The sequence below is a fragment of the Solanum stenotomum genome, chromosome 4 (assembly GCF_019186545.1).
Source record: "Solanum stenotomum isolate F172 chromosome 4, ASM1918654v1, whole genome shotgun sequence".
NCBI classification, from domain to species: domain Eukaryota; kingdom Viridiplantae; phylum Streptophyta; class Magnoliopsida; order Solanales; family Solanaceae; genus Solanum; species Solanum stenotomum.
In genome coordinates, this window is record NC_064285.1 from 14,101,766 (window position 1) to 14,122,304 (window position 20,539).

At 32.2% G+C, this 20,539-nt stretch overlaps 2 protein-coding genes across 3 annotated transcripts; both read right to left on the reverse strand.

Moving 5' to 3' along the window:
• Window positions 1-486: 486 nt before the first annotated feature.
• LOC125861284 (ethylene-responsive transcription factor ERF114-like) lies at window positions 487-6,598 on the reverse strand. Its single transcript, XM_049541217.1, has 3 exons — window positions 6,505-6,598; window positions 1,911-2,306; window positions 487-1,342 (listed from the first exon to the last, which is right to left on the reverse strand). The coding sequence occupies exons 1-3, from the start codon at window positions 6,596-6,598 to the stop codon at window positions 678-680; spliced, it is 1,155 nt and encodes a 384-aa protein (XP_049397174.1). The 3' UTR covers window positions 487-677.
• Window positions 6,178-16,507, reverse strand: LOC125862836 (uncharacterized). 2 transcript variants are annotated; one of them, XM_049542960.1, is made up of 7 exons: window positions 16,300-16,507; window positions 11,294-11,813; window positions 11,000-11,156; window positions 10,361-10,405; window positions 10,008-10,173; window positions 8,585-8,952; window positions 6,178-7,047 (listed from the first exon to the last, which is right to left on the reverse strand). In XM_049542960.1, the coding sequence occupies exons 1-7, from the start codon at window positions 16,477-16,479 to the stop codon at window positions 6,729-6,731; spliced, it is 1,755 nt and encodes a 584-aa protein (XP_049398917.1). In that variant the 5' UTR covers window positions 16,480-16,507; the 3' UTR covers window positions 6,178-6,728. The 2 variants fall into 2 exon arrangements, with proteins under 2 accessions (XP_049398917.1, XP_049398916.1); XM_049542959.1 differs by having other exon boundaries at window positions 8,585-8,955.
• Window positions 16,508-20,539: the final 4,032 nt, after the last annotated feature.

The following is a 20,539-nucleotide window of genomic DNA, read 5'->3' on the forward strand; positions in this document are numbered from 1 at the left end:
ATGGTGCAATATAATACATACTACGAGTTTTATAATGGGCACACCATTATTAATTAGTTTTCCCGTTGTTATAATTATAAAGGTTTTGCAAGTCAACAAATAATTTTAACTAAGTATATAATTAGTTCAAAATTATAAATTTTATATTTTAAGGATATTTACTTATAGATATTTTTTTGTGAAAATATTCCCAGTGATGATATATAAACTTAGAGCCCATTTGAGTTGGTTGAATTTAAGTAGTTTTTAATTTTCAAGTGCTGAAAAATACATTTTAAGAGTTCTAAAATTTATAAAAGATAAAAAAAACTAAAATAATTAATCAAAGCCAAACAACTTAATTTTAAGCCAAAAATAATAAGTTTAGATAGCATGAATTTTGCTAAAAAGACTTTAATAAAAGTCTTTTTGAATTGACTTACTTTAAGTGTTTTTAAGTTAAAATAGTTTTTCAGTATTTACTCTGAAATAAAAGAAATAGTAATACTCCGACATTTTTCATATAGATTCATGATATTACAATTCATTGAAAGAAAATCCCAGCATTTTACATAATATTAATAACTAGAAATAAACAAATAAATAAAAAGCTTACATTAATCATACTAGAGACATAAGAGGCATCCTCAAGATCATACCTTCATGTCTTCACATGACCAAATTTAAAGATAAATAAATTACTTTTTAGGTTCAAAATCCATCCAATTACTTTCACTAGGTGGTCCAGTACTATAACTTGAAGAATTCCCAAAATCCATTGTAAATCTTAGAAAATCTTCTTCTTGATTATGATAATAATTTGCTTGTTGTTGTTGTTGTTGTTGTTGTTGTAATTCCAACGACGTATTTGGCGTAACAAAGTTACCTCCTGATGATGATGATGATTGTTGATGATGATGATATAAACTTGATTGATCTGAAACCCCAAAATTCATCATATGATCAATATTATTGTTGCTTCCATCGCGAAGTAATTGTGCATAGTGATGAACATTAGGGAAATGTTGTTGATACAAATTAGGCTGAGTGACCATCTGAGGAATATTATTATTATTATTATTAAATGAGTAGTGTTGTTGATGATCCACTAATTGTTGTTGTTGATGAGTTGTAGTAAGATATTGAGTATTTCCTGATTGAACTCTTTCTGGAAAATTGAGTTTAGCTTTGTTGCCTTTGAATCTAAGTGCCGCTTCATCATAAGCAAGTGCCGCGGCTTCAGCAGTATCAAATGTCCCTAGCCATACTCGTGCAGCCTTCTTTGGATCGCGTATTTCAGCAGCCCATTTTCCCCATGGTCTTTGTCGCACTCCTCTATAATGTCGTTTTCTTTGTTGGTTCCCTTCATACACACATAGCACAATTCAATTTAATGTTTATACACTGACAATATATATAAAGACGGTAATTATTATTCATATAAGAGAAGGTTGACAATATAATTTACTTAAAAAGTTAAAGAAATTAAATTAAACCATGTAGTTGTTAAAAATAATATCATCCATGTGTAAAATATATATGTACTCTTGTGTACTAGAAAATCAAGTTGCGCACGCACAATAGGAATTAATATAGGGTAGTTAAAGAATTAATATAAATGAGTTTTTCCTTTTTCTTATTTTTTTTGCTTTTGCTTTTGAAGAAATTACATGGAAAAAGTAGTTGAAGAAAAACTCAAGTTTAATTTTAGCTAGGAAGATAGATATACTTAGAGAAGAATGAAATATATATATATATCTTTTATATAGTCACACAAAAATGTACGACTTTAGTAAGCATAAGATGTTTACCACATAATAATCTATAGCTAATTGATCCCTTTATTTTATTAGTGAAGATCGATTTTAACAAAGATATATCTTTTATTGATTGAAGAAAAATATACAAGTTTGTGTCCAACTAGTATGTACCTTGTTCTTGAATTTGATTTGTTGTTGATTGAGGTAGGGTTAATGGATTAATTCCATGCACGGACGATGACGAAGAGATATTCGTAGTATTATTACTATTATTTGTGTTGCCAATAACTTGAGAGAGAACAGAAACCATAGCAGACATGTCATGTTGAGATCGAGCTGAATAAATAGGGAAAATAGATTCATTAATATCCTCTTTCTCCTCCGATTCATTGGATGAAAAGGGCCTCTTCCCATACCTTCGATCCACGATTGCTACTTTTGTAATGATCTTTTGATGGATCAGTACGTGAACTTCAGATATCAGATGATTAAACCGATGAAGAAAGAGCAAAATGTTGAAGTATGGATTTGTGGAAGAAGAGAATAGAGGAAGGAATTGTTGCTTTGCTAGGGTTTACTACTATGTAGTAACTATATATACTTGTGAAATGTGAACTAACACTTATCATGCTATGTGTGGAAAGAATATGTTGCTCATGCCTTTCGGTTTCGGTGGCTTTTTTTACTATTTATGGATGGGAAAACAATTACACACTTTATTTTTGGGATTGTTACTTTCTTCTTTTCGTATTTTTTTTAAATTTTTAGATCTTATATAGATATAATTTTGTTTAATGTAAAATCCTTGTTATATTCTTAATGATATACTCTCTCTATTCCATATTATAAGTGACTTTATAATTGGGCGTTTTTCATTGTTCAAAATAATTGAAGTATTCAAAGTTCAAGATAAATATTTGAAAATTTTCTCTATTTGCCCTTTCTTTTAGTGAAGTTTTATATTTTCAAGATGATAGTTAAATTACACTACTTACAAAGTTATAATTACGATTTCACAAAAGGCAATAGTGAAAAATATGTTTTACATAATGCCTTGGAATGTTTTTCTTAATAATTGTGCATTGCCTCACAAGTTCACTTAATATAGAATAGAGGAAGTATAATTTATCGTCTATATAAGAGAATCGATGTTTTAATTGACTCATTTTAAGTGTTTTAAGTCAAAATGATTTGTAGCGTTTGAGTAAATTAAAAAAAAAGTGCTTATAAGTACTAAATTTTAGGTTAAAATGATAAAATTAAGTCAAAAGTCCATCCAAACAAGCTCGACTTATAAGGCAAAAGTTATAAATTAAAAATCTTAACTTATGACTTATTTCTATCATTTTAACTTAATATTAAATACCTATAAACACTTTTAAATTTATCCGAACACTAAAAAAATCTTAAAAGTTATTTTACCTTAAAAACATATCTAAAATAAGCTTATCCAAATAAATATAAATATACTAAAAGAGAGTATATCATAGAATAAAGTGCTTAATTTTTTCAAACATAAGCAATCATACCAAAAAAAGTTCAAACATATTAAACCACAAATTCAAACTTTTTTTTTTGAAAAAGAAAAACTTTATAGCTAATCGAACAATGCAATAACAGGCAAAAAAGAATATATAATCACAATTCACAATATTGCAATGTAATGTCAACAGTCAAATGAAATACTTATATATAATTGACGGAAGAAAAAGGAAAATAATAAATCAAATGAAGATATTGGAGTTTCAGTTTTCATACTTTGACTGTAATTAATTAATCATGACAAAAGAAGTCCCCACGTTTTATATTTTCAATAATTCAAAATTTATTCCATTTCTATATCTAAATAAATATATAATACGTGTCCACATGACACCTACTTCTTGAAGTTTTTATTCAACTATACAAATCCGGGCTCAATATATATATTACATTCTTTATTTTAATTTAGGAAAAATTATCTAAATACAAAACTTATTTTATCATATTTTTCAAAATTCCTATTATTGAAGAAATTACAACAATTCTTACTCTCTCCTATTCTTGGATACATCACTTTACGCGATGTATTTATTGGATATATCACTTTTTACGATGTATATGTCAGATACATCACTTTACGCGATGTATCGGCCAACGTGATGTATCAGTTGGATACATCACTTTATGCGATGTATTTGGATGTTGAGTGATGTATCCGAAACCGAGACCCGATGTATCGGGACGTATCGGGATGTATCTGACACCGAGACGCGATGTATCGAGACCTTTTGGAATGTATCCGAATTTCACCAAATTTAAGAAATTTCTGTAATTTGAAAAATAATAGGGATATGATGTAATTAGTTGTTAACACTGAGATTTGTGTAAAATTCCCTTTAATTTATGTGAAACAGATAGAATTAGGAGAGTCAACTAAATTTTCAAATATTTTTGTTATTAATTATTTTTATAATATTTTTAATTTGTTTTTCAAATAATATTTGTGGCACATGTGATATTTTAAGACTTGAGCAATTTTTAATATATATATATTTATTTAAAATTGTTAATTATTGTGATTTATGTGGTACAAGTGAAATTTTCATCATTATTATTTATGATACTCTTAGTTAACGTAATTTTTAAATAATATATGTTAGCCCATTTATTTCAATTTATGTGGCACAAATAAATTTTTGAAAGTCAATTGAACTTGAACTTTTAATATATTTTTATATATACTAAAATGGAAAATAAATAAAAGAAATACGAAATATTGCAATTTGTAGTACTAAAATAAGAAAAAAAAACTACTAAGTATAAAAAAGAAGAAATTTGAGGAGAGAAGCTTCGCTCTTCTAATATATAGTAAAGTAATAGTAGTACATGAGAAATTAATTAATGAGTAGAAAAAAAGAGCGGGAAGTGATGGATTAATTAGCATATCTCTTAAAAAAATTTTATCTTCCCATGATTAATGAATTATTAATAAAAATAAAATCATCACGTGATTACTTACAAGTATGTAACGCGATGTTTATCTATATTTTGAAAATTTGGAAAGAACTATTGCAAATTAAATTTTATATATATATAAAACTTTCTTCTTTATATATGGGTAAAAAGGTATCGATTAATTAATATATATATATATATATATATATATATATTTGTTTTTATTTTATTTAAGCCACCTTCACTGGTAGGGAATTAGGCAGACCCCTACCTCGTATATTTTATTAATTAGAATCCAATAGCAAAATACATGAGGGAGAGGTATGTGGTGGAGAAAAGCAAACAAACCTCATGTGTAAAAGAAAAGAAAAAAAGGATTTAATTAGTCGCATTGGTAGTGTAAAGAATTTTTATGTTATATTAATAATTGATTATTTACTGCATTTTTCAAGTTACTAAATTAAAACAAGTAGCATGTACTTGTTATTGTAGGTTATGTTAGTGTGATGGTATAAAAACTATATAAATTAGAGAGAATTCCACCTTTTATATAAATTTCAACTCCTTTCTTGCATCCCCATGGTCAAATGGTGGAAGAGGACCTAACCTCTACTTTTTCATTTCAATTTTCATGTACTATTTTTTAAAAAGATACAAAAAAAAAACGATATTTTTTTCATTCTTCAATTGGATGAGTGTAACTTATCGATCAAACTACGTGTTGTATTATAATTAGAATGAAGACATATAGACTTTCATGCAAATGACAACGATAAAACATTGCTTATTATTTATAGTGCACCATTTCATTTTTTCTTTTGGGGTAACTAATCCTCTCCTATAAGAATCTTGAGAAGAAAAATTGATTATTTTTATAGGTAGTAGATAACAATAACAACCACTTTGAATTCAAATGGCGTATTTCGTTTAACATATATACAACTCCACCTTTACATATATATGAAAAAGAACACTTAAAACCCCCAAAGGGAAAACAATTTACAAGCGGCCTCGGCTACCCCGTACTCTCATACCCCTGTTTTTAACAACTAATGCGCATTTACAACTTGATACCATCAAAATATATATACACTCTAATAGTATCAAAGAGGAAGACCCAATGCTTTATTGAAAACACTATTCACTTACGCCTTGATATCATTAGAGTATGGTGTCAAGGAGGAACATACAATGTTTCCTGCTTGATACCATCAGAGTATCAATACCCTAATGATAAACCCATATACATGTGCTACAGGCTCCATGTAAGTCGATTAGAGACTACATGACAACTCTACTCTTCTCTTTGCCAATTCTCGATTCTACTTTTGACAAACTGGTTTTTCTATAGTAATCCTAAAGTGCAATCAAATATGTTTGAACTGATGAGCAGAACAAAATAGTCTTTCCTTCGCTCACATTGAACAGAAGAAGAAAAGAAAATAGGGAGCAATTTCCCTTAAGCCCTGAAAGCATAATTGACTACAAAAACCTCCCTCAGTTCAGAAGCAACTGAAGAAAGAACAGTTTATGATTGCGAAAATGGATTCTTAAAACAGGACTCTTACGAAATATTAGCACAAATGTGATGTGTAGGCCAAGGACAGAACAGTAGCTATGTGAAAGCCACTGTCTCTAATCCATTGCTAGAACATCAGACTTTGACACAGGAAATGTTGCACTAAATACAACGAAGTTCAAAACTTTGGAGTCTATTAAAGACATTCCTATGTGCTAAGAGAGTTGAATGTCTCCAAGTTTTCATCATAGATAACCTTTACATAGAGTGGATTCTGAAGGCTTCAATAGCCTCTAGATCCAATCAAACTCGAAAACTGTTTCAGCTGCCTGGACGCAGAATTATGCCAAGCGCAAAGCTGATACTCAAGAGCATTTCCCTTCTGGTTTCCTCTCATAATCATCTTTCAGTACCACACACCAGGCCCATGAGTTTCTTTTGGTGTAAGGCATCGAGATATACGCTTCTACGAGACAAAATTCCCCAGACATATGGGGAAAATGACTGGGAATAGTAATACCTCTCTCAGCAACTCAAATGATTTTGTGCAACCCAATGTTCAAATCAGAAGATATAGAAATGAGGAGCGGGACCGCATGATGCCAAATAGCTTTGAAGACTCGCTTTTGGTGGGCTTTAATGGACTGAGAAGGTTTGTGTGAATTGTACCTTATGTCAAAAATGTGGATGACTGGATCAACTGACCCAGATGTTATGTACAAGCCATCAGGTGACCAAGCCTGGTTTATGAGAGCCGACTGTGAGTCACTACTTTCTTGCTTCCACCCAAAGGCCTGAACCTCTGTCTGCCTCAATCTAAAATCAAATAAGCGAAGCTGCCTCTCTATAGTCCTGCATTATAAACATGCAGTCAGAGAATTAGATTAAGCAAAATGTGACTAAGCAAGTATATTCCCTCAAAAGATACATTTGTGCTTAAATACTACCTAGTGCAAGATGATGTTTCAAAGTGTATTAATATCACAAACAGAACTAATCAAGATTGCAAGATTAAAGAAGCTTGGTACTTGTATTTTAAAAATATAAAGGAAAAAAAATCATCACAATAAAAGAATGAGCCTTGAGAACCTGCACTAATGTCACCATGTTTTCTCCATATAAGGCCATAATCCCCCAGCTTTTCAGAGGTTTCCTAGCATTCCTAAAGCAATCTGGGATGATCGCGGTTTTGATTAATTCGCCCTGCTTCTCTTGACTAAAGTATGGATCCTTATTAAATGCCAGAATTCACAGTACTAATAAATGCCTCTGCACCAGTAGGTCTAAGATAAAAGGATTGTCTAATAGATTGAAGCTTCCAACATAAAGCACTATATCTTCCTTCCCCTCCATCTTAATTACACCAATTTCTCCTCAGACCACTTGCATTTCAGAAGAATCTGGCTCTTGATTTAGTTCATAGCATCGCATTGTTTCCTTGCTTTGCATAGAATCCATTTAAATGATGGTTTGGACTTTTGATCCTGCTTCAACTGAAAGATCGCAACTCAGCCATTAACATGATAGAACCATCCACATATATTACTATGACCACCCTCATTCTACTAACTGATCCCTTCAACCCCAAAGGTTGAAGATCTTATCACTGTCAAGGCTACTATATCATTAGTTTTTTTTCTGGATTGGTTCTTACTATTCATTACAATTTGGGGAAGTGACAAAAAACAAATAAGGAAAACAGTATTGCTGTGCAGTTTGGTTCTGCCGTAGAAAACTTCAAACGTTTAAATATGATCATGTTCATTCCTGTGACTACATCAAAACCAGAAGCATGTCTTAATTCTATGCTTAATAGAATAGCTTTGCAGCAAAAAGAACTCCTGGTTCTTATATCCATTTCACGTCTCAGCATTGGCATTGGATGGAAAATTTCCCCTCAATGATTCAGAAATATAAAACTTTTGGCATTAGAACTTATGTTCCTTCAACAATTTAGGGCACACTGCAGTGAGGATCTCAAATTACACATTTATGCAATGACTCAAAACAACCAAATACAGTACAACAACTACTACTACTGTTATACCTCAATCCCAAGCAAATTGGGGTCATCACTCAAAACAACCAACACTACAGTATTAGATACTCCTATAAATTATAACCAAATCATTACTGGTCACAAGTGCTATATCTTTTTAAAATACTTAAGGACCAATTTACTAGAGTTTACAAGAGATTCTGGGGACGTCTTTTGATACTGTATATCTCACAAAAACAAATATTTTTGCCGAGTGCACATTATTCTAAATAAAAGTAATTGCAAGAAAAGTGGAACTTTTGTACGAGGAAGGACTGGTAACATAGCTAGGAGTCAGTATGTAAAAAATGCACCTAAAGATCATAGAAAAGACTGCATCAGAAACTTTACCCTGTCTGAACCATAAAGAGATTGAAGTCGCATGGATTAGGTAGAACACTCATGCATTTATTTTCTATTTGATGCTTGTATTCTGCTCTTTGAGCTAGCAAATCAAATCCAATGATCCGCTTGTCAGCTCCAGCAGACAGCACAACTTTCTTATGCTGTAAACCGGCAACTCCCATCACTGCAGAAGAATGCAAACTTCTATGCAATGCTTTAGGTTTCCATGAATTTTCTCCATCTTTATTGCTCCACATGATAGCTGCATGATCACTACCACCAGTAACAAACTGGATATCTTCCCACGGCATGAAGATTATATTGTTGATTATCCCTTTAACATGAGGCTTCTCCTCCAAGAAACTTACACGCATCTTCTGCTGATAAAAAGCACATGAGAACATAACAGGTATAAAATCAAAGTAATATTTGATGCGATAGAATGCCTGATGTGCTTTGAATGCTACATACCTGAGGTTGAAATACTACATACCTAAGCATCAACAACTTCAAAAGCTAGACAGAGATTTTTTTTAATGAGAGATTGATTTTTAGAGTGGAGACGACAGGAAAACAATTCAATTGTAGCTAAAAGACCTTAGTTTAGTTTAGTCAGGGGAACTTATGAGTACGAGGGTTATCTGAAGCCTCTAACATGATGATTATCTGAAGAAAAGGAAAAAGGAAAACATCATATTGAGCCTGTTAATCATCATAAAAGGTACTTCCATGTGTACGGAATATTATGGACAAGAACATAATAAGAGAACAACTAACAATATAAGTACTTTCATCCTCTTTAATGAACAAGTAAAAATGTAAGTATTTCAATCCTCTTTTACGGCTCAAATGAAAAACAATACAAGTACTTTAATTTATCAGATTATAGACCATTTATTCAAGGAATCAGAGGACTTCCTCATCCTATCCTACAGCTTTCCATCAGAAAGACCTGTGATCTGGGCTCATATGTCCAATAAACCACTACCACAAACCTTGCATAACTTACTATCCCAAAGTTAATAAAGTGAAAGTGGATTAATATATTGTTCTTTTTGACAAGAGAACAATATATTAATCCACTTTCACTTTATTAACTTTGGGATAGTAAGTTATGCAAGGTTTGTGGTAGTGGTTTATTGGACATATGAGCCCAGATCACAGGTCTTTCTGATGGAAAGCTGTAGGATAGGATGAGGATACTGTTCTGTCTATATCAGTTTCAAAAATAAAAATAAATAAATATATATATATATATTTATATACTGCTCATACTGCTCTGTCTATATGAAATCAATCATAATGCAACTCAATCCAGAGGACTTAGCACGCGCACATGTATATATCTGTTTCATTCAAGTAGGTTTTACAGTCCTATGAGCTTTGGCATATAATCTTGGGGGAGTTAATCTCAGACTTGAGCCTTTACCTCTTTTCCTTTGTTAAGATTCAAGATTGAAATTTGAGAATCCCCGCCATCAGCACTATAAACTGAAAAGAGACTATCGCCTTCCGGATGCCAGGCTACATCTTCTGGCCATCTCCTATGCTTGGACGAAAGGCAATCAGTGGAACTAAGAAGATTAGCAGTTGACCTGATTATCCAAAAATAAATAAATTAGGTAACTCAAAATCATCAGAACACAAACATATGGTAAAACAATAAAATTAGCATTTAAAAGTTATTGTTGCCTGAAGTAGGATTGCCTTCCAAAATAAAATCTCATAAAGGAAAGATATACTAATATGACTAAAAAATTAACTTTCGAAGTTCTAACATACCCTCTGCCATGTACCTGCCATAAGTTGACAAGCCCGTCCAACGCACTGCATATTCAAGGATAACCTAAATTAGTATTCAGGATAAAATAAAGCTATATGGAAAACCGAAAACCCACTTGCATTCTATGCCAGATGCTCAAAACTGCCAAGGAAAGAGAAAAAAAAACAACTAAACTGGGCCTTAGTCAAGAGAAAGTGAAGTGCAGTGGTTATTACGTCAAGGAAAAGAAATCAGCTAGTCTTAACAAATTAAAAGATACTATCAGCAGGAAAGTCAGACTGCAATTGAGGAATAAAATAATAGCTTCGTGATGAACACTTGAGATTGACAGCAGGATCTAAAGGATGTACTGGAAAAGTGGAAGCTCTACTAGGATAAAGCTGCAATCATGAATCTACATTATATTTGCTTTCCTAAAAATGCTATGTCAAGGAATGCAATTAAGCTCAAGCACAATTCCCCATAGAGAGGTGGGAGAAGGAAACGGACAAGCTTTTTCACTAAGTGTGTCCATTGCCAAATCAGTGACAACTCCAGAAGAAAGGAATGAAATGCATCCATAGTCAAATTGTCATTTAGCATGAGTGCATGACCTTTACACACTCTTAAGCACTGTGTAAGTCCTGATAAAAAATTACCTGCTTGCAAAAAGTTGATCATTTGTAGGACATGAAATAATTGTTCTCAGCTTTCTCTTGTGTTGACTAGATATGACACAGGACGTCTGGCAGCGTACCATGCTTGCTGAAGAGTAACTACCTATCAATGGTATCAGCTCTCTATGCTCTTTCTGCTCTGTATTTAGAAAGCAAACATGATAAATATACGCGTCAGTTGGTAACTTTCATATCAAAATGGCTTTCGCCTTACATGCTACTACCAGTGATCAATAATAACTACCAGAATATTTCATGATATAACTACAACATTACCAAACTTCCTTTTTGTTCCTTTAGGCTGAAGTTCCGAAGCTTCCTTCTCCGACATTCTGTGACTTTTATCTGCTTTTAACTTTGTCATACTAGTGACATGAGGAAATCCTGATCCACCGGCCTGAGAATCAGAAGCACTTGAGATTTTAGGACCAGATTCTATAATCTTCAAAGGTTGAGATACTCTTGGTTTCACATCGGGAATGACAAGTGGTGGTTTTCCCTGGGGAACACTGCGAGAACTATTATCATTTCTCTGGAAAGGGCTTGCCATTTTCCGATCTGGCACTGGAGATTTCCTAAGCGGTTGATTGCTGTCTTGGCTATGATGTCGTTTAGATTCAGACAAGCTATGAAAAGGGCCCCCATTTATCTGAATGGGACTTGTGGATCTTCTTTTGGATGTCACTGGACTTGCCCCGTTCCCACGGGAGCTTGTGGATGCTGCTATGTTCTCTCGTCCCCGAATACGAGCTAATTTCAGCTGTGTCTCCTCTAGCCTAATTTCTGCTTGATCGTACTGCACAACTCATCCAAAAAAGGAAAAAATGGGGATGTCAATTTTGCTCCAAAGAAGTACAAGAATGACTCTGTAAAGAAACAAAAATGTGAAAAGTAAATCATCCTCCAGGTTGCATCTAACATTCCATACATCCTGCTGACTTTAATGCTTCAGTGAACTGCAAATTTAATAAGAAAATGAACTGCTAATCTACAAGCAATTCTGTATCAATAAAATAACTTCAGCTCCTATTTGGATCTCTTGAGGAAGGCACAAGATCAATGAAAGCTATTTACTCATCCAAATTATGCTTAGATATCTGTGTCGATGTGTGTAAGAGAACAGTACCAAAAAAGGTATCATGCAAGAAGGAAGCATGCAACTGCCAAAAACAGGTGTAAGGCAAACACCCCAGAACATGACATTCGAGTATAAAAAGTCAATGCAGTTGTTAGACATCCCACAGCAGTTACCACTTACCAGACACATCAGTGACTATAGTATTCAAAACAGCCAGCTCATAGTCCATCAAAAATCCTTAAAATGTCACCATTTGCCTCAAAGGTTGCATTAGGTCACATGTTTACAACTGACATCAACATAAAGTTGAAGAATCTGAGTTTTTTTAATCAAGAAGTTTGTAAACAAAGAAAGAAATGATTTCGGCATGAATTTATTGATTATTCCTCGAGTAGATCCAAATAGTGTTTACAAGAAATTTCAAAAAAAGGAAAAGAAAGCATTTCCTATTCCTAATTATACAATTACAACCTGCGGGAATTTTAAACCTTTCCTATATTTACAAAGATTCTTTCTATACTTATTATTTCCTAATATTGACATTCTTAAAATAGTTGAGGAGACTACTATAGCTGACAACCACTAAATGTTGCCTCTCTCTCCTAATATCTACTTGAACTTGGGAATGGAAGGAAGTTTATGGACAGTTTTTACATTTTCTAAATATAGTATCTAGCAATTGCACCTAACTTTACTGGAAACTTGTACCAATAGGAGAGACAAAACAACCAACAAATGAGTGTAATAACATGTTGTATAAACCTTTCCCTTTGAAACATCCAGCTAAAAAGTGTGCAGCTGCTACGCCCTTGCTTCTTGCCTTATCTTACTTAGTAAAGCAACCTTTCACACTAGGCGCTTGCCAGCTTCAGAATATCGACTCATTTGTCAACTTCTGATTCCGCTTCTCTAAAGAGAAGTGAGCTGCCATAGCTATAGCAATGGGAGGGCCCCAGCAGAGAGAAAAGTCAGAATAACGAGCGCTCCGCCCGCCAAGCGGCCGGCGGGAGCAGCATCTAAATGCCGTATTAACCCCAGGGAAGGACAAAAACAAGCATGACAATTATATATTTACCCAAATTATAGTCCTTGCTGAGGACATGCTTTCCACCTTATCAAAGTTATCATATTTTTCACAAGGTCAACTACTCCACTCGAAAAAATTTGGTAAGAAGGGATTCTTAAAATTAGATAACAAATTCCAAAGCAAACAGATTTGAGAAATTAATGGGAATACAATCAAGCCAAATAGAGAAGTCTTGCAACAGTCCAAAAATACTTCCCCATATCAGTGATCCAAAAAAAATGGCAACTCTCTGGACTTAATTGACTGGATATGTCACAATGAATTTATTTGCATATCATCCCATAATGAAAATCCAATAGGCTGGTATGGGAAGTTAGTAGCTTCAAGATAAATTAAAAGGTACAAACTTTAAACTCTCTCTTTGCACTCGAGAAACAGAAAAATTTAAAAGAAGGTAAAGATGGGGAATGTCATTAATGCTCCGAAATAAAGAGAAAGACTTTGTAATAAAACAAACATGTATACATAAAGGCTGCGGGTTCCCTTGTCATCAAAAAATAAAAAGGCAAATTGTTTCCCAGTAACAGTCCACATACAACGCATGTCCTTTGGTGAATTAAATGCTAGTTAGTGTAAGTTGAGAGGTAATTATAAGAAAGTAGAAATGTACTGTATCGCTCTAAATCCAATTATGAGGTCCAATGACTTAGGTTTCAAGATGGGTCTCTCACAGGCACTAGCTAAATAAAAGTTTTTTACTCAGTAATCATTTAATTGAATGTTTACATATGTATCTCAATGTGTACAATGTGCCAGTAAGAAAAGGTATCACAGATCCTTCTCAGCAAGAGGGAAACTTGCAACTGCCAAAAATGAGGAAAGAAAGCACAAAGAATCCAGAATTCACATTCATGTATCTTTGTTAGCAACATTGAACCGAGGGTTTATTGGAAACAACCTCTCTAACTTCTCAAGGAAGGGGTAAGATTTGCGTACACACTACCCTCCCCAAACCCCGGGACCCTACATATGGGATTACATAGGGTTTGTTGTTGTTGTTGTTGTTGTATCTATGACAGCAAATTATTGGATGTCAGCACTGTTACTGCACTGATTAATGACTTAAGTATCCAAAATAACAGCCACCTCATTTTCAAGTTGACGTCCTCAACATGCCACTGTTTGCCCTAAAGGTGCATTGGTTCACATAATATCAGACGTGAACTGTACTCTATTTCATCTGATTAAATGTCATAGAGACTGTTACATATCGTTACTACTAAACATTACCTTGATTCTTTATCCTCTGAAGTCCTTATACCTATTTTACTGAACCACTTGTAAAAATGTCAAAAAAGTTTCTAGATTTTGCAAATATAGTATCTCGCAATTAGACCTATTTTACTGGACCACTTGTTACCAAGGGAAGACGAAACGTCCAACTAATGAGTGTATTAGCATGTCGATTAACCCCAAAAGGAGAAGATACAAACAAAAACGACAACTAGGATTTTACCCTAATTATTGTCCTTACGGATATATCCTCTCCACCTTATTCAAATTGCCATGTTGTGCACGACAATAAATGCAAACCTTTGTTAAGAAGGGATTCTTAATATCAGATCACTAATGCAATCCAATGAATAATACACCAACTCAGATTTGAGAAATAAGTAGGAATCAAGCAACTTAAATGGGCTAACATGCTCACAATCCAACTCATAGCATTCACAATATTCACACTCAAATAGAGAAAGCTAACTTTCTTCCAATTAAGCTCGGTTATTGCGGGACATTTATTTGCAATTCAGAACATGGCAGATTAGAAGAGCGACCCAAAAAGGGAAAGATGAGGGGAAGCGGCTCACCGATAATAAGAACTCACATTCTTGTCCTGACAAATGACCAACCTGTTAAGGCATCTTTCTCGATGACCATCCTCTCTCATTCCAGTGATTTTCTCTTTTCTTAGGGGAAAGTTCATTTTCATTCCCTCGATATGGCCAGGTGTAAAGCAACTTCACGATCCAATGAATTCCCTAAAATTGGATGACACAATGTGAACTAGAATAGGATGATTCATCTAGGTAACAACAGGCTCCAATCGAAAGGAACGGCGCATATGCTAGAAAGACGTCTAGGCAAGCCTTTTTTTATGATCATATGGATCGCCTTTTGTGACTTCTCTTTCCATAGGCATAAATTGCAGTCTAACCAGCTTTCTAATTTTAGGGGAAGAAGAATCAGTCTTTTGATCCTCCTCAAGCCTACTCTTGTCTTTCGAATTAAGCTTCCGATTTAGTTGGTGCAGCTGCTGAAAGATCATTTGACACTTGATAGAAAATGTTTTCAATCGAAGCTCTTGAACCTATTCGAAAGTCACTTGGATTCGGATTCCTATCCGGTTGATGTTCCGACATCCCGAACCGAGGTGGCTCTAAACTCAAGTTGCCTACCTCTCTTGTTACAGAGAGAGGACCGTCGTCACAACATGAAGGCTTTAAAAGAGACTTCTTTTAAATTCACTTGCCCTAGAACCTACTTTTTATTGATATTAATCTAGAATCAGCTAGTCCTAATCTTTTTATTATTACTCCTAGCCAGAGAAATTAAACTAATCTTGATACCAAGGAACCTATCAAAACACCTAGCTTTAAGCAAAAGAATTCTCATTAGAGCTACCATAGAAACTATTACCTCGATTTGGATAATAAAGGAAGAACTTAGGTCTTTGGGATTTGCTCTAGAACTCCAACCCCTAGCATTCCAATTCAAACTCAAAAGAGATGGAACTAAACATACTTAGTCCCCTTTCCCCTTTCAGGAAAACTAGAAGGAATGCAACTACTGAGACAACAACTCAAACTAAATCCCGAGAGAAAATGAAAGATTAGTGAGGTAAGGTCTATAGACTGTAAAGCAGAAGGCTTGAACAGAAATGAAACAGTGAAAAGTGCATTTTTTAGCACCATTTCTCTTGATTCGACTATAATTTACAAGTAATTAATTTCAAACACACACACACACACACACACACACACATATATATGTGTGTGTGTGTGTGTGCGCGCGCCTCAAAGTAGCAATAACTGCAATTCATTTATCGAAATCATCAACTTCAAATTCTAGATCGGATGAATGAAGTACTAACAATAACGGGGCAAAAAAAAAACGTACCTGAGATTTATAATAGGTGATGCGTTGTCGAAGATGTTCAACTTCCTTTGTGCGATGTTCAATGAGAGCGATAAGTGCTTCTTCTTGCTCCATTCTATCTTGCTCTTCCATTCTTCTTCCATTCGAATTCAGTTTTTCTTCTTCTCCGTTTACAGTTTTGGGGTTCGGAGGTTTATTCATTTTCACGATATGGCTGTTTAGCGGTCGCTCTGTGTCTGTCTTTTCAATAATCCCTATAAATATTTTATACTAATATATACTAATTTTTGTATTCATTTTTAATTGTTATGTTGCGTTTTTCGAAAGTCAATTTGACTAATTTTTTAAGTTAAATTAGATTACATATTTTAAATAAAAAAATTTAGATATTCAAAAATTATAGAAAAAGTATTATAACTTCCAATTTTTTGCATATTAATAAGATAAAAAAAAATGCATAGTAAAATATTAGTCAAAGTTATTATCATTTTACTCTAAAAAAGAAATTATGACAATTTAATGTGGACGGAGGAGATAGTAATAGGTTGAAATTGTTTAATTTCTAATAATAAAGATATTAATTACTCAACAAATCACAAAGATTTATTACTTCTTGCCTTTCAAAATAATTGAGTTATTGATGTGTAATGTGTTTCACGCCCTCGAAAAGAAGAGTAGGACATAAATTAGATGTTACTTTTTATTTTATTCTTATTAATTATTGTTAAATTAATCTTTAGAATAACTAAACATTAATCATAATAACTAATTTAATTCAAAAATGTTTTGAACTCATCACATAGAAAATAATTCAAAGTAATTAAAGTTTCTTGAATTTATCACATAAAAAATCTAAATAAAGGATAAATATGGAAGAATACTCTAAAAATAGTGTTAAACATTGAACAATTAAATTAATTTAAATTATGAAAAGTATCTCAACAATTAATTATTCTGAAATGGAGGGAGTAATCAATTTTTCCTTTTTACTCATTTTAAGAGTTTGTTAAAATTTAAATTCTCAATTTATTCACATCTATTAATCATGTAGATATTTGGAGTCAACAATTACATTAATTTGATATTTTAAATAAAAAAAATTAGATATTTAAAAGCTATATAAAAAGTACTATAAATTACAATTTTTAGCATATTGATATGATTAAAAGAATTCATCTAAAATATTAGTCAGAATTTTTATAATTTGACTTTATAAAAAAAAATTATGACACTTAACTGTGGACGAAGATAGTATTTGAAAGCATAATAAATATACTCTCGGCTCTCAAGTGCTGAGAAGTGAGATTAAACTTGATAGTACACATACTTGTTAACATTAAAACTTACATATATTGAATTAATTTTTTCTTTCGGTAATGCTAAATGACTAGAAAATTTTGTCAAAATTTGGCCAGAAATTTAAAAAATCTAGAATATCCTTTTTATTTAAAATAAACTGATTTTTTTTCATTTTTTAATTAAAAGGTATTAAAGTTGAATAGGTAAAAATGTTCAAAAAGGTAAAATAACATAGTGTGAAATATGTTATTTTACCATTCTGGCCAAATTCTGGCCAAAAGAATTTTTCCTTTTTCTTTCTTTGTGAAATATTTAATTCTTCTTTTAACTTTTTTATTTTTTTTCTCTTTCATTAATTTCTTATTTATTTACTTTTAATTAATTTTAAAAAACTATGTGTATTTTCAAAAAAAGATAATAATAAGTTTTTTGGAAAAGCGTCCTTTATTTTTAATTTTATTAATGTTTTGATTTTTTTTTGTACTTATTTAAAATTAACTCATTTTAAATAACATTTAGAATTAAATTCAAAGGAAAGTAAAAGATAATTAAAAAAAAACAATGATCCAATTTTTTTTAATTATATGTCTATTTATTTTCTTATGATTATGTTATTATATATCTGACACATTCAATCTCCCCTCCCCCTCAAAAAATTAAAAGATATTGATCCTTTTTCTTTTCTTTTTTGGAGCAATGGTTTTTTAGAAAGTGTGTTTTTTGAGTTATTGTGCTAGTTGGGAGGGTATTCGTGCAAAAAATGTAAAGGTAAGGATATTTTTTAGCAAAAACCATAATAAGGTATAAAATTGACTCATTTTAAATAATTTTTAGGAATACATATTTGACAATTAACATGAAAATTAGCATAAAAGATAGATTATAAAAGTATCATTACTATACTATAAAAAGATAATTAATATTTAATATGAAGATTAGCAGTACGAACGAAGTTGCATTGTGATACGAAGATATTTTGTTTATTGTTTCAAAGATTAGTAGTTAAGAAATCGTATTTAATTTGTTATTGACTTGATTTGACTAAACACATCATTTATTTGTAACTTTATATTTGGTTAAGAAATTATTATGCCACCAAAGTTTAAAACTACGAAAGAGGAACCTAATTTAAATGAATAATTATATTTAAAAGTTCTATTTATAAAATTATTCTAACTATAAGTACAATTTTATTCACCATATAATTACTTTTTGAAAGGTAGAATCTTAATCTATTTTAAATTAGGATGTTAATGACTTTTTTTGTCTAGTGTGAACTTGATCTATTTTTAAAATGTGAAACGATATATCACTAAAGAGGTTTGTGCTTTTAATACAATATTACTTAACGTGTGTTGTACATTTATCTAATATCTTTATTATAAAATTTATATTACAAAACATAAAATGTACATTATATGTAAATATTAAGAATTATTGTTTGAGTTATAAAGAGATTTAATTTAGACACATATTATTTGTAAATCAATATTAATTTTATAATTTTATCCATGCTAACATCAATTTTAAATTTAAAAAAATTGTACCTGAAATTTTATTTGTGAGTGTCTCAAATGAAGTAATGTTTTTCACAAATATTTAGTTTTTTTTTTAAGTGAAATTTGTATGAAAGACAATCTCAAAATTTTTGGGAAAAGACATAGATTTCCTATGAACTTGTCCCAAAAAATTAGTTACTCGTTTAAACTATTATGGAGATCTATTACATGTTAGGGTTTTACAATGATTTTCTTACCATATTTGAGTTTTAATTTTCCTTTGAAGAAAAATTTAAGCATTATCATAATTGTTTTTACTTTTCCTGAAAGGAAAATATAATTATCTTCCATATTTGGTTTATTCTTTCCTTAGAAGAAAAGTTTGGAGATCTATAAATTGAAGATTCATATTCTCATAGCAGAACACAATAGAACTCACAATGTAGTCATTTAGAGAATCTTGTTTATGGAGAGATTTATTCTCTCAACGGTTTTAATATTTTTCTTTTATGTTAGTTTTCATATAATAATATTATGTTTTTAGTATAAGTTTTTGTCATCCAAATTTATCACCATATGATTTGCAATTGTAAACTCCTACATGGCGCCCTAATCACTTTCGAATCCAACATTACACACCTTTACTATTTAAAAGTGAATTTAGTTGGAGCTTTATGTGTGTTGTTGTCGCATGTTGTTGTGAATTACTTGCATTGTTACTAGTTATCTGGAGCATGTTTGGCCTTAGTCTAGGATAAACTATTGTTGTCTTAGACTCGCGAGCCTTGTAGTCTTGTTATCATCTCCGACGTCGTTTCAGACGGACTAGATTCTTCTAGACTGGAATAGCAGACTTGAGTCTGATAGTATGAGCCTTAGTTTAGGCATTTGCGCAACTTTGTAGATCTTCTACTTTCTCTCCTTATCTCTACAGCTCTGATGCGTTACCGGAGGGTTGTGCCTTTATGGCGACTTGAGATTGAGTTGCTCTAGGCTTGGAGCCTCATATGGATGCTTGTACGATGACTTAGTCTTGATATTGGAATCCGCTTCGGAGTCGATATGACCTTTGTTACTCTTGCTAGCTGGGTTGGGAGTTGATTGGACATTATGACTATTTCTGGTTTGAGGCCTTTATATCCAGTCTGAGGCTGATGTTCACGGTTCAAGGTCGTTATTCCCAGCCTGAGGTTGATGTTTTATGGTTCGAGGTTGTCACCTCTAGTTAGAGGCAATCACTTGGGGTTTGAGGCACAATGTACACTTGTTGGATCTGGTTTTGATGCACTTCTCTAGTCTTAGCTATTATGGGGATCCGTTTGAGTTTTATTTAAACTTGCGCACAAGTGTACCTTTTGGACTTATGGGGCCCAGTTAGGTTTAGTTTAGCTATACTTAGATTTACTTTCGATATGCTCGTGTGCTTTCTTTTCATACCCTTTTTGGCTTCTGTTTGTGTGTAT